Raw genomic sequence first — 12,451 nt, forward strand, 5'->3', positions numbered from 1 at the left:
AAAGTGAAAAAACGATGCCCCAACAATTATCTAATCTTATTCTGAACTTTTTCGCATGCCCAATACAGACTCCATCCTGAGAAAAATTTGACCTCCTCTCCGTGCTACCAATCCTACGAAAAAAACAGCGGAGAACAAAAAAATCCGAGTTAGTTCACGCCGGGAAAACTAGGTGTTGGGTCCACAAATGGATGACGTGTCAAGCAATTGTATCTTTTTAGGATCAATTTTTTAGATACTATTAGTTGGAGGGCTATTTTTTCCTTCCAATATTTTTTGTAATGTCTTAAAACTAAGTTTTTGGAACTTCATTTTTCAGGGAGATGCTCTCATTTCTCGCGTGCAATATGCCCGCCTCCGCCTGTGTAGTTGGCGGTACGGTCCTACGTCAATCACAATTCACAGACCATGCGCCGCCGCGAAAACGTGCGGGAGCGCTCTGCAGGAACACGGCCACGCGCAGCGTCTTCTGACCGAAGAAGAAGCAGGGCACGCGATCCCGCCGGCCTCCGTCCTGATTCCTGAACCGTCAGTTTTCGCAGCCCGTGAGTTTGGCAACGATGCAGCTGCCAGCGCGTTTCACGATTCCGTTTAGTTTGGGTGCGTTTGCCCACTGGCCACTGGATTTTTTATTCTTTTCCAACAATAAAGGGTACGTTGAAATGTTTCAGCAACACACGAGCTCTACCACGCCTCTACAACACGGCTTTCTTTCCGTTCCTTGCTGTACACTGAAAAATGTTTTAACACGAGCTACCCGGGGACTGAGTTAGGAACAGCCGGACTAGTGGCTGGACATGCAATTCAACAACCAGCTTCCTCCATCACAGCCCCAGCAGTATGTAGTACACAATCGTGACCGGCAGCGATATGAATATCCCGAGAATAACCCTGAAAACACAGAAACGAACGAACCAGATTCTAAGTCAAATGGAATTCAGGAGAACCAGTGAAATTTGAGTCTACAAAGTTAACAGCAGCAAGCGGTAAAAGCAGGTACAAACCCGGTGCTCATGATGTCGGCGTGGACCTTGTACTCCTCCGCGTACACGAACGAGGTTACGGCCAGGGGGAGCGCCGCCTGCAGTCGCACGCACGTGCAAATTGTGAGCTCAGGTAATTAGACTACTAATATTTTCTTCTCCATATAATCATATGCTGTAAACAACAAGCTAGCGTCTGACAAATGGCTTCATCATGTACTACGGCTTTTTTGTTCTTATCCTGAAATTGGCGTGTTCTTGTTTTTTTTTCACTCTCTGTTTTCGAGTTTTATTTTATACGTTTCTATAGTAGTGCTATGATTAGGAATTTGTTGGCAGCCGTTTTCCTCTTCCGTACCAAAATAAACTACGTGAAACGGTGCAGAGAACGGGTCTAAGGTCAGGCGAGTGAGGACACGATCGTTGCACGAGCGAAGTACTCCCAGACGACCTACTTGGAGCTGACTTTGCTTCGTCTGATGACTCAGTTGCGCTGTCACGACCATGCCCTGCCCTACACCTGAATACCTGATTCTACTAGAAACGTGTGCAGTTCAGCATCTGTTCATTATGAACGAGTGCCCTTTTTTCTGTTGTGCAACAACTGAAAGTTGCGGCTGCCTAGGCAAACGCCACCGTCTTACTGTGAGTGTGCACGTATCTGTCCCAAAGATTTAATTTTGTAGTCGTGTCAAATTTGCTTTCGTCCTTTTTTAAAGGCTCCGTGCTTTAATTTGAGTTCGCAAAATACTCTCAGAAATAGAAAGGACGTGTGTTCATGTGTTGGCTCACCTGTACGACAGCAATGTGCAGAAGGGTGCCGTGCATTCCGATGGCGAGCGAGACGAGCAGCATGATCACCGGACCGATCAGGAACTTGAGGACCATGGACAGCGACGCGATGGTGTACCCGCATGGCACGAACCGTGACTGACGCGCTATGAACGTTCCTGAAAATGATTCGTACATGTTTGCATTATTATCAGAAATCAACAACATTCACGTGTAAGTTTAGCAAGTTTTCCTAAAAAAAAAAGGAGTATAGCAAGTCCAAAATAAACCGTTCCAAAAGGAAGGGTGGTCAGACTAAGACCTGAAGCGAACATGCTCAACCCAACTGCGGTTGTGTGGATGGTGAACAGAGAGTCGTCAACGATTTTTGGCATCGAGAATCCAATCCTGATCGACGCAGAGAAAACAAAACAAATTAGGGCAATCATTAGGAAACAAAATTATTAGCAAAGGGCAACAAGTTACTAAAAAATGATACTAGAATGGAAGGGTGACGCACTTGAATGCCATGAGAGACCAGATGAGGCCAAGGAAGCTCGCGTAGGTATTGGGAATCTGGAGAAGCTTCTTCACCGCCATCCACACGACGTGCATCACCGGTGGCACCTGCTGGGCCGGCGCTGGCGGCGGGACAGCTGCCACCTCCTCGGCCGCCGCCGCCGCCGCCTCTGCGGCCCCGCTTTCTGGTGGTGCCGTGGGCGACGCATCCGCCGCCGCCGCCACCTCGGTGATCTCAATGTTGACGACCACCTGGTTCTGACTACGCTCGGCATGAATGCTTCCGCCGTTCTCGCCGATGCGGTCGCGCTTCTCGGCCGGCGCCGCCGCCGCCGACACGGGGCTGATCTTGGCGCTGCCGTCCCGCGCCGCCATGAACTCGTAGAGGAAGATGACGACGTTGTACCAGATGCAGAACTGCATGACGACGATCTGCTTCATGAGTCCCCCCGACACGGAGCCGTACATGCCGTCGAGGAGCGGCACGCCCATGATGATGGTGTTGGGAAGCGACGCCACGGAGAAGTTGGTGACCACCCATTTGATCGGCGAAGCCACCGCCGCCGCCTTGCCGTCGCCTCCGCGCCGGCGGCGGAAGTGTGCCCAGAAGGCCCACGCCGTGAGGGCTAGCAGCATGACGGCCTTCTGCAGCGTGTCGGCGGCGATGAGGCGCTCGTTCATGTGGTACGGGTCGTTGGTGGAGACCATGTGGAAGATGAGCACCGGCACGGCGTAGAGCGCGACGAAGTGGTTGATCCCCGCGCACTGCTCGTCGGAGAAGGCCTTGAGCCACCGCACGGACGCGTAGCCCAGAACCGCCGCCGTGTACAGCGGCGCCATCGCCTCCACCACGTGGTACACGGCCGATCCCGGGATCATGGTGCCGGCGGCGCTTAGCTATACACCAGCTGTCTGTTAACAACAAATTGAACTGTAAGCAATCAGGAACCTCACTAAACCCTCGATCGTCGATCTTTGCTCTCTCTCGATCTTGTGAGCGATCGATGGAATGCAAACTGCAAAGTGTTGTAGTGTGGGAGAGCCTAGGTTTTGGCTTGGACGTGTATATATAGTGTCAGATTGGGAGGTGTTGTGGGGGTTGACGCGGAATTTGATCGGTGGCGCGTGACTGCATGGTGGTGTCAGGTTCGTAGGCTCCGTGCGCAGATGGTTTTGGATCGCGGAAAAGGACGGCACGAAACCGGGAACTGGAAGCCAGATGCAGTGCTAGCGATACGCATGCGCGCACTGCAGGCGCATTGGGGCTAGTTGATGGAAATTAGCTGGGTGTAGACGCCACCAAGAGGGTGTTTGGATACGAGATACTAAACTTTAAAAGTGTCACATCGGATGTTCAGATGCTAATTAGAAAAACTAAACATGAGCTAATTATAAAACTAATTGCAGAAACCCTATACTAATTCACGAGACGAATCTATTGAGCCTCATGATTAGCACATGTTTACTGTAGCGGCACATTGTCGAATCATGGACTAGTTAGGCTTAATAGATTCGTCTCACGAATTAGACTCCATCTGTGCAATTAGTTTTGTAATTAGGCTATGTTTAATACTCCTAATTAGTATCCAAACATTCGATGTGATGGGTGCTAAACTTTAGGAGGTGTATCCAAACACCCCTTACATCTCAACAAGAGTGAGTTAACAGGGCCGTACTTACGAGCAGTACTTGCTGCCAGTGCTGTGTGATGTGCTGTATGCATGCTGAGCTCCTCGTGCAATTAGACCATTCTCAATAGAAATTTTATTCTTTACAAGCACCTGGAATTTGAAACATTTCAAGTGATGCGCGATGCTCATCGAATGGTCCACAACAAACCTGGTCCTGTTCATGTTCTTCACCTCGCAGCTGCTATAGGCCCTGGATGGAATTAAACTAAAGGTAAATTTTAGCCGGCTAAAATTAGCCCAGACCTATTTTGAGCCAGAGCTAATTTTTAGCCAATTTATTGATAAAAGTCCCTTCCACCCCTACAGATATGGAAAAAATTGGATAGGATTTTTAGTAGGAGGATATTTTGATCTTTTGTTATTTTTGTCTAAAATTAACCCCCATTAGCTGGGTTTGTAGGGCTAATGAAGGTTACCTAATTTTTAGCCCACTTTAACCCCTGTTTGAATCATCACAAGCTAATTTTTAACTGACTAAAGTTTAACCTCTGCATCCAAACAGGACCATAGTCACACACAATAGCGTGCTGCTGGCCACCCCCCCCCTCCCCACCAACCCAACCGTCCCTTGCAGCTTCTCACCGCCAAATTCACTGACCATTCTATAACACCCCCACCATGGACACCGCACCGTGCAGCGTACATCACATACACCTCCCAAAGGCCCTTCAAATCCAGAATAAATGGAAAACTCCCTATTTGACACTAGGAAAAATGAGGCTTCCTTATTCGAAATTGAAAAAAAATGAACTTCTTATTTGACAATAAGTTGAAATTTTATTCCTTATTTGACACTTACATCCATTCCATCAAATAACTAGTATGAACAGTAACACATGGATTTCTTCCCTCTTTTCCTGGCAAAACGACCTCCAAATCACCTCCAAAATTTATGAAACATTTTGTGATAATATAAAAGATGTAGATGAAGCCATTTTCCATTAAAACACATAAGCATCATTTAAAATCTTAAAACTAAAATTCATAAAATTAGGCCACTTTTGAAGACTATACGAATTTTAAGGGGACACACTTACTTTCCAAAAATTGTGGAAAATTCATAATATTCCTAGGATGGGGGGAAGTGATTTATAAAATTAGTTTCTATCATAAGTTAATTAGTGAATTTTCAAGTTATTTCAGAAATTCTTTTTTGTGAAGGGAGTTTAGAATTTGTTTTTTATAGGACTTTAAAACTTCTATTAAAAACTTATGATACAAACTAATTGTTAAAATTACTTTATCCTACAGTAGGAATATTAGGTATCTTTTCATATTTTTGGGAAGTATTGTTGTGCCCTAAAATCTGCATATTCTTCAAAAGTAGCCTATTTTGGTGGATTTTTTTAATATTTTAAATGCTACATAAGTGTTTTTAAGCAAAATGGATTTACCTTCATGTGTTGTATCACTTTGGAGGTGATTTGTATGTTGTTTTGGTCAAGAAAAGATGGGAGACCATCCACGAGATACTGTTCATGTGAGTTAATTGAGGGAATGGACGGAAATATTAAATAAGGAATGGAATTTCAACCTGATATCAAATAAGAAAGTTTTAAAAAAATCAATATCAAATATGATATCCACATTTTTTTAGTGTCAATAGGGAATTTTCTCTATAAGTACAATGAAAAATTTTACTACTTTTGATGACAATAATCAGTGCATTTTATTTGGCACATTTATGTGCACCTGAAAAGTCAGAGAGCAATGAGAAGTCATGGGGTATGTACCTGGATCTCTAGATCGATTTGATTCCCGGGTCGCGACTGCAGGTCTGACCAATATAATCCGGCCGTGCACATGCGCTGCTGCGTGTTGAATCACATGCGCGAGAATGGGAATCGCAAAAACAGGCGAAGCCCATTAACGGTTTCGCTAATTTCCATCTCTGTGTAGCCGGCAGGTGCAGTGGGTGCAATTATTTGCTGTTTCTTCCCAGACAATCAGAAATTAGGTGTCAACACCCTAAAAAAGAAATTAGGTGTCAACAGCTGCTAGCGGTCAAGTTTTCATCACGGCATGCGTGCGGTTGCATTGGTAGGTATACCCGTGGAGTCTCATACTGTATCACCTTGGCGCACACCAAGCGCTGGAAAATTGACCTGAAACGTTGCCACGGATGCATGCAAGTTGCCGTGGTTTTTTTTACACTTAATAATTCCCCTGCAGCTGGCCGGTACTATACGTGCTGCAAAATTTGTGCTCTCCAACCTATTTTTCCCCTCAATATATGTCCGGCCAGCCAACGTGACTCGCTGGGCATGCATGATGCATGATGCGTCGCCGCTCCAAAACCAAAAGGCGACCACTAGAACTTCGCTTTTCTTTTTCTGTTGTACCCCAGCTTGTAATTCTTGACCAGATATAGAAAATCGGCTTTCGATGTAGCTTCACTAATTCACCATGATATGATGATCCTGCCTAATAACACTACTCTAGCTTGTCTCTTTAAATTTGTTACTATGAAGCTTCTCCGTTGTATACATATCACCATCAGCACCGTACCAAATCGGTCACTACTACTCCCATATGCTTCGTCAATCGACCAACCGTTGCTGCTGATAGTGGACATGCCAGTAGCTCCTTAACAAACGAGCTGTAAACAGGGAATCAAGCAGATGCAGATGCGAGCCGACGTGTTTTCAACCCAAGTGCGTTGCCAGGCCTTAGCCTTTTTCGCCTTGGCGAGAGCTGTTTCGCGGGCCGCCGGCCGCCGCCGCCGTTTCTCCCCGGCCCGGCCGGGAAAGGAGGTCAGCCGGCGGCCACTTGGGCACTATGGCCGGCTGGGACGACGAGGCTGCTGGGTGCGGACGGGCGGGTCCAGTCTGCCGTCGCGAACCAGCCGGGCAGCAGATGCCGAGAAGTGACCTAGATCGTGGCCGCACTTTTACGGTCTGCCACTGCCAAGACCACTTTGATCTTTGAGTTCAAGAATCCGGAGGACTAGAGAAATATCACCCGGTTCACACCATGCGCTCTTTTTTTTTTGTTGAAAATGGAGGACTTAATTTTGGTCCCAAACGGCATAAGCTATAGCAAATTCCTTTTGCATCTGGTTATTGCTACTTCTTGGAACCATGCAAAATTGCAGACTGAACATTTAGTTTTTAAAACGAATTGCAGACCAAACATTGAAAAGCTTGCGCATGCATAACCGTAGCAGTAGCACCAGCCACCAGGGCAGTATGCAGGCAGTGATTAGCACAGCCAGCGGTGAATTCTCTGAAGTGTATGGAAGACTAAAAAAAACTTTACAGGAGTACTACTCGTGGTCGTGGAAGAGGACGCCTTTTTACTTTGTGTAAAAAAATGTGAACGGAAATTCTGCTCCTTTTTGTCAAAGCGAACCATGGCATGGAGGTACAAGCCTTGACGGAGTTCATGGATTCATACTCGAGCAAGAGTCGGAGGCCTAACTCTTTTTTTTTTTTTTTGAGGACAGTCGGAGGCCTAACTGGCGAGACCTGGATTTGGAACTGACGGTGGGCTTGGACGAGCACCGTCGCGCAGAATCTTGAACGGGCCGCGTTGGGCAGTACTGTCTCTAGCCGTGTTGCTTGTTGTTGGACTTCGATATATCCTTTTGGGCTCAGTATGTAGAAGGCCCAGATCGAACTTTTCTGGGTCAAGTAGTTTTCATGGGCCTCCAACTCTAGTAAAGCCTACCTAGAAATGGAAACGGGCTCGGCCCGTAGTACGCGCCCGACGACGCTTTAATAGGAGGCGGAAAATGACGACGCTTTTTTCGCTCAGAAAAGGAAAATGGCGACGCTTTCCCGAAATGACACGCAAAGATCTCGCACTCGCACTGAAGCCTTCCGCCTTCGTCAACAATGCCGTCCCGTCCGTTCCGTCAAGGTCTAGCCCCAACCGCCGTAGCCGTTAATACGGCACACGGTACAACCGCCCGGCCGGGAAGCTGGCAGCGGCGTTCGATTATTGCGGCCCGAACGCAACTGGCGTTTGGTGTACAACGCGGATCATGTGAGCCGCGGGTCCGTGCAACGACCAGCAACTCTGCAGGCGCCTTCCCGTTCCCAGCAAGCAAGGCAAATTGGCTATCCAAGTCGCTACGCGGCGGCGGCTGATTGAAATCTCCCTGAATTACAGGCTAGAGGCGCATGCCCATGTCCAGTACAGAACACCCGTGCAGCCGCAGGAATTGAAAAGGCTAGGACCCTCAATTGAACGGGACCTTGAGGCAATGGGAGTTTCGTTATGGTTCAGACCCTCAATACGGGTGATCGTTCCTTACTCCATGACCCCAGTACTAAGTCTGATGCACGGTATGCCACTGGTTACATTGGTAGACAGAAGGTATGCTAGGCGAGCAAGTAGGCCACCAGTCTTTGTTAAACTTTATGGTTCTGTTGGAGTGTTAGGTTGCTACCAAAACCAGCGAGGGCTGGTGCCTGCAGGAAGAAGGCAAAGCAACCGAAAACTTGAGTGCCGGAGAATGTACATCAGTACATGTACTGGAGGTGAGCTACTGTCTGTTGGTAATGGTACTCTACTAGTAATGTGATAGTTCTGTGGTATAGTGGTATCACAAGTCGCATCAAAACCCTGCGACAAGCTACAGTTACATATTGGTGAACCCTGCACATTCAGGAAGCATGACATCACATGACGAGGCGAAGGAACAGACTCTGAGTTGGAACTCTCAGTAAATCAATATATATAGAAATCGCTATTAGGCATTTGCGCTACTGTAGAGTTTCACTACACTAAATGAATGACCTAGGGCATTAAGGGTTGGAATGGAAAAATATGACAACAAAACAATAGTAGCAGTGTATAAGATAAAAGTTTCTCCTAGTCCTGCTCCTGCAGGTAGATGATGGGGCTGACTGATGCTCAACAAACAACCAATTCTTCAGACTTCAGACTCCCCATAGGATGATTGGATCCAACGAATTGGACAAAGCGTGAAAATGCACCAAATGCGGGTCCAGCTCCATGGAAAGCAACCACACACCAAGTTACCAATTCACAGGGTGTTTGCATTGACACCAGATCTCCTGTCCAATATCCCAACATAATTAGAACCATAAAAGTTCAAGATTTACCTATTCAATAACAAATTAACTACTCTAAAGACTGAGCAAGATTTGCATTCGTTTTGCACGAGTGGATCCAAGGTTTGATGATTTAGTAAGACAAGACAGATCATACATAGCTACTGTCAATGCAGTGTAACTACTACAGCTGGACAAAAAGACAAAAAGACAAAAATTGTTCATATATTTTTTTCACATGTTCGACACAAAGCTTGCATCTTTCCCGTGCTTATTTGCCTTGCTACTACCAGACCAAGACAAGAAATGAACAAATTTTGCATCAAACTTGTAAGGATCGGATCACACATTTGGAGTACACTAGGGGGGAGTGGATTCAGAACCGACCGAATCGGGCGAGAGCGGTTGGATCTTCAGATCCGTCACACTCGCTAGGCCTGGTTGTCAGTCTTGCGGTCGCCGTGCGAGTCGCGCTCCTGCAGCAGCGAGCCGGCCTCTTCGTCGGCCTGCGCCGCCTTCTTCTGCGCCTCCTTGGCCTTGAGCGCCTGCAGCTTGACGTGGTTGTAGTAGCCCACGCCGAGGAAGGCGATGCCGTAGCCGAAGAGGTTGATGGGAGTGACGGTGTCGCGGATGACGGACCACGAGAAGGCGATGAGCAGCCAGTCCTTGACGACGCCGGCGACGTTCATGGTGAGCGCGGACGTCTTGCCGACGAGCAGGAAGACGGCGAGGTTGAGCGCGAAGGCGCAGAGCGAGTTGGTGCCGAAGACGAAGAGATCCGGCTGGAAGGTGCCGACGGCGCGCAGCCTGGGCAGCTCGACGAAGACCCAGGGCACGACGAGGAAGGCGAGGCAGCATGGCGCGACGTAGTAGAGCGAGGTGATGGGGTTGAGGGAGATGCCCTTGGATGTGAGGAGGATCTGGATGAGGACGAGGCGCGTGGCCTCGAAGGCGACGGCGGCGAGCTGCAGCGCGACGCCGCGGACGTCGAAGCGGGCCTCGCCGTAGGCGGCGATGGCGACGCCGAAGGAGATGGAGAGCATGTTGAGCATGGCGGAGGACTTGAAGTTCTCCTTCTTGAAGAGGACCCCGATGGAGTAGACGGCGACGGGCATGAGCGCCTTGAGCATCTGGATGAAGGAGACGGAGAGGTAGATGTAGGCGGAGTTGGAGAACCAGAGCGAGAGCGAGTAGAGCGCGCCGATGGGGAGCACGGAGGCGACGTAGAGCTGCGGCGTCATGGCGGGAGACGAGGGCAGGTCGACGACACGGAGGACGCGGACGAGCGCGACGGCGAGGGAGGAGCAGAAGGCCATGTGGACCATGGTGAGGGAGATGGGGAAGGGCCAGTTGTACATCTTGGGGTCGAGGATGTACTTATTGTAGACGATGACGGAGAAGGAGAGGAAGATCCACACCGCCACGTACATGTACGAGACGAGCACCTTGCGGATCACCGACTCCGACATGCCGCCGTCGCCTCCGCCGCCGCTGCCGGCGCCCTCCTTCCCCATGGCTGTGGCTCCTGTCCGGCCGCCTTCTGTCCCCCGAGCTCGCAAGCGCTCCTCCGGTGAGGGGGGCGCGCGCGGAGGCGGTGGATCTCGCGCGGGAGCGGGAGGGAGATCTGAGGAAGGAGGGAGGGAGGGAGGAGGAGTCGGATCTGGGAGGCGGGGGCGGAGGAGGTAGGTGATGGGGGGATTTGGAGCGGGTGGGCAGGGGGTTCTTGCAGGCTTGGGAGGAGGGGGGTGATGGCCACGTGGACAATTGGGTTGCTGCTTTGGGGGACGATTTATAGGAGCTTCTGTTTAGCGGAGGGTGCTTTGACTCGTTTTATTGTGGCCCCTCCCGCTCTCGGTCGCGGCTCGGGTTCGGAGCTTCCATTCCGTGGCCGTGTGACCGTGTCGACCCGGTCGCGTGGGAACGGGACGGGGAGTTCGTTCTTGCGTACCGTACCGAGCTTTGGTGCGCTGTGGATGCTTTGAGATTGGTACGATGCTCGTGATATCAGTCAGGGTGGCACCGCACGTCAAGATTGGCCAGTTAAATACTTAAATGACACTCGTACAATATAGGTGTGCCGTGTGCATGAACTCGCCAGTCGCCAAGTATTATGTGTGTCATGCAGAATCGTATTAGTAGAATTTGCTAAGACACATAAATAAATAGTATGATCACGCTTAAAAAAAAAAGAGGTTAGATCATGAATTTGAAAGGCTTCCTTCCTCTCTTTTTTCAGGGTCAACGGGCCTGATTCATTATAAGGCCAGTTGAAGGCCAAAGGCATTACACTTAAGTTTCAGCAATAAAACAAGCTAGGGAGATGGTTTTGTCCAAGTTGTTTCTTGACCAAATTGGCGCGGCGTTGGATGCGCTCCTGTACCAGGAGCCAGGTGAAGAATTGCACGCGAGGTGGCGCGCGGTTGTGCCAGACGAACTTCGCAAAAGCATTGGGGGGAGATCCAGTGGCGGCCATGATCTTATTGTAAGCTGCACCGGATTGAAGAGCCATGGCGTTCTGGTTCAGGTTGTAGTGACACCGGTCGTCTCCTTCCTGCAGATCTTGAGCGAGCAGGGCATTCAACTGAGCAAGTTCCTCGCAGGCCAGGCGCAAGAGCCGCGGGGCAAGATATCTGCTCAGGCCCTCTTCCATGATTTGCGCAACAGAGACTTCACCGCCGGTAGCATGCGAGTAGAACAGGGGGGATAACGCATCCAGTCTGCCGGCTGAAAGCCATCGGTCGTGCTAGAAATTTGTGGCCGCACCATCGCGGACTGAGCAGGTAACGGTGCGGTATAGCGGCAGTAGTTCCTCCAGAGCCCCCCAGTGCACTCCTTCGATGTCACCTCTCAGGGACACAAGGTCGACATGGCCTTGGACCCAGCGCATCTAGCACGACCCGTCGGGGTGGTGTATGCGGTGGAGGAGTTTGAGCAGCAAGCTCTTGTTCTTGGTGTTCAGATCCTTGATGTCGAGCCCCCCTTGCTCTTTGGGCTGGCAGGCTTGTTCCTAAGCAACTAGGCACTGAGCTCCACTGACAGTGTCTTCGTCGGTCCACAGGAAACAACACCGCCAGCGGTTCAAAGCATCGATTGTTCCAGGCGGAAGGAGCAGCACAGACATAGCATAAGTGAGCTGACTATCCATGATACTGTTGATCAACACCGCCCGTCCCATCAGGTTGAGCAAGTAGGCGCGCCAGCCGCTGAGTTGTTGATCTGCTCAGGCAATGAGAGGACTGAATGCTGAGAGATTCAGCTTCTCATTCGACAGTGGCAGCCCCAGATATGTTTGAGGAAAAGAACCGAGCTGGCATCCAAGGATGTTATGAAGTGTTGACACCGTTGAGCTGTCCACGTGCATTGGCACCATTGTGCTTTTGCTGAAATTGATGTGCAGCCATGCTGCTTCGGAGAACAGATCAAGCACCTGTTTCAGAGCTACCAGCCCGTCATGATCTGCTTGGAG

The 12,451-nt window shown here is 49.6% G+C and overlaps 2 protein-coding genes across 2 annotated transcripts; both read right to left on the minus strand.

The window, feature by feature from the left end:
- Positions 1-7: 7 nt before the first annotated feature.
- Positions 8-3,324, minus strand: LOC117855930 (probable auxin efflux carrier component 9). The gene is made up of 5 exons (XM_034738329.2): positions 2,275-3,324; positions 2,077-2,162; positions 1,776-1,933; positions 1,005-1,081; positions 8-891 (listed from the first exon to the last, which is right to left on the minus strand). Exons 1-5 carry the CDS (start codon positions 3,150-3,152, stop codon positions 825-827), a joined length of 1,266 nt encoding a protein of 421 aa, XP_034594220.1. The 5' UTR covers positions 3,153-3,324; the 3' UTR covers positions 8-824.
- Positions 3,325-8,617: 5,293 nt separating this feature from the next.
- On the minus strand, positions 8,618-10,741 carry LOC117858115 (probable sugar phosphate/phosphate translocator At2g25520). Its single transcript, XM_034741117.2, has 2 exons — positions 9,373-10,741; positions 8,618-8,988 (listed from the first exon to the last, which is right to left on the minus strand). Exon 1 carries the CDS (start codon positions 10,497-10,499, stop codon positions 9,417-9,419), a length of 1,083 nt encoding a protein of 360 aa, XP_034597008.1. The 5' UTR covers positions 10,500-10,741; the 3' UTR covers positions 8,618-8,988; positions 9,373-9,416.
- Between the last annotated feature and the right edge of the window lie 1,710 nt (positions 10,742-12,451).

Source organism: Setaria viridis, chromosome 5 (assembly GCF_005286985.2).
Source record: "Setaria viridis chromosome 5, Setaria_viridis_v4.0, whole genome shotgun sequence".
NCBI classification, from domain to species: domain Eukaryota; kingdom Viridiplantae; phylum Streptophyta; class Magnoliopsida; order Poales; family Poaceae; genus Setaria; species Setaria viridis.

Excerpts from the sequence above, each read along its gene's own strand:
- LOC117855930 (XM_034738329.2), bottom strand. The coding sequence starts at position 3,152 with ATGATCCCGGGATCGGCCGTGTACCACGTGGTGGAGGCGATGGCGCCG. Across the intron at positions 2,163-2,274 it reads TGGTCTCTCATGGCATTCAA|GATTGGATTCTCGATGCCAA; the intron begins GTGCGTCACCCT and ends TGCGTCGATCAG. Across the intron at positions 1,082-1,775 it reads TGCACATTGCTGTCGTACAG|GCGGCGCTCCCCCTGGCCGT; the intron begins GTGAGCCAACAC and ends GTGCGACTGCAG.
- LOC117858115 (XM_034741117.2), bottom strand. The coding sequence starts at position 10,499 with ATGGGGAAGGAGGGCGCCGGCAGCGGCGGCGGAGGCGACGGCGGCATG.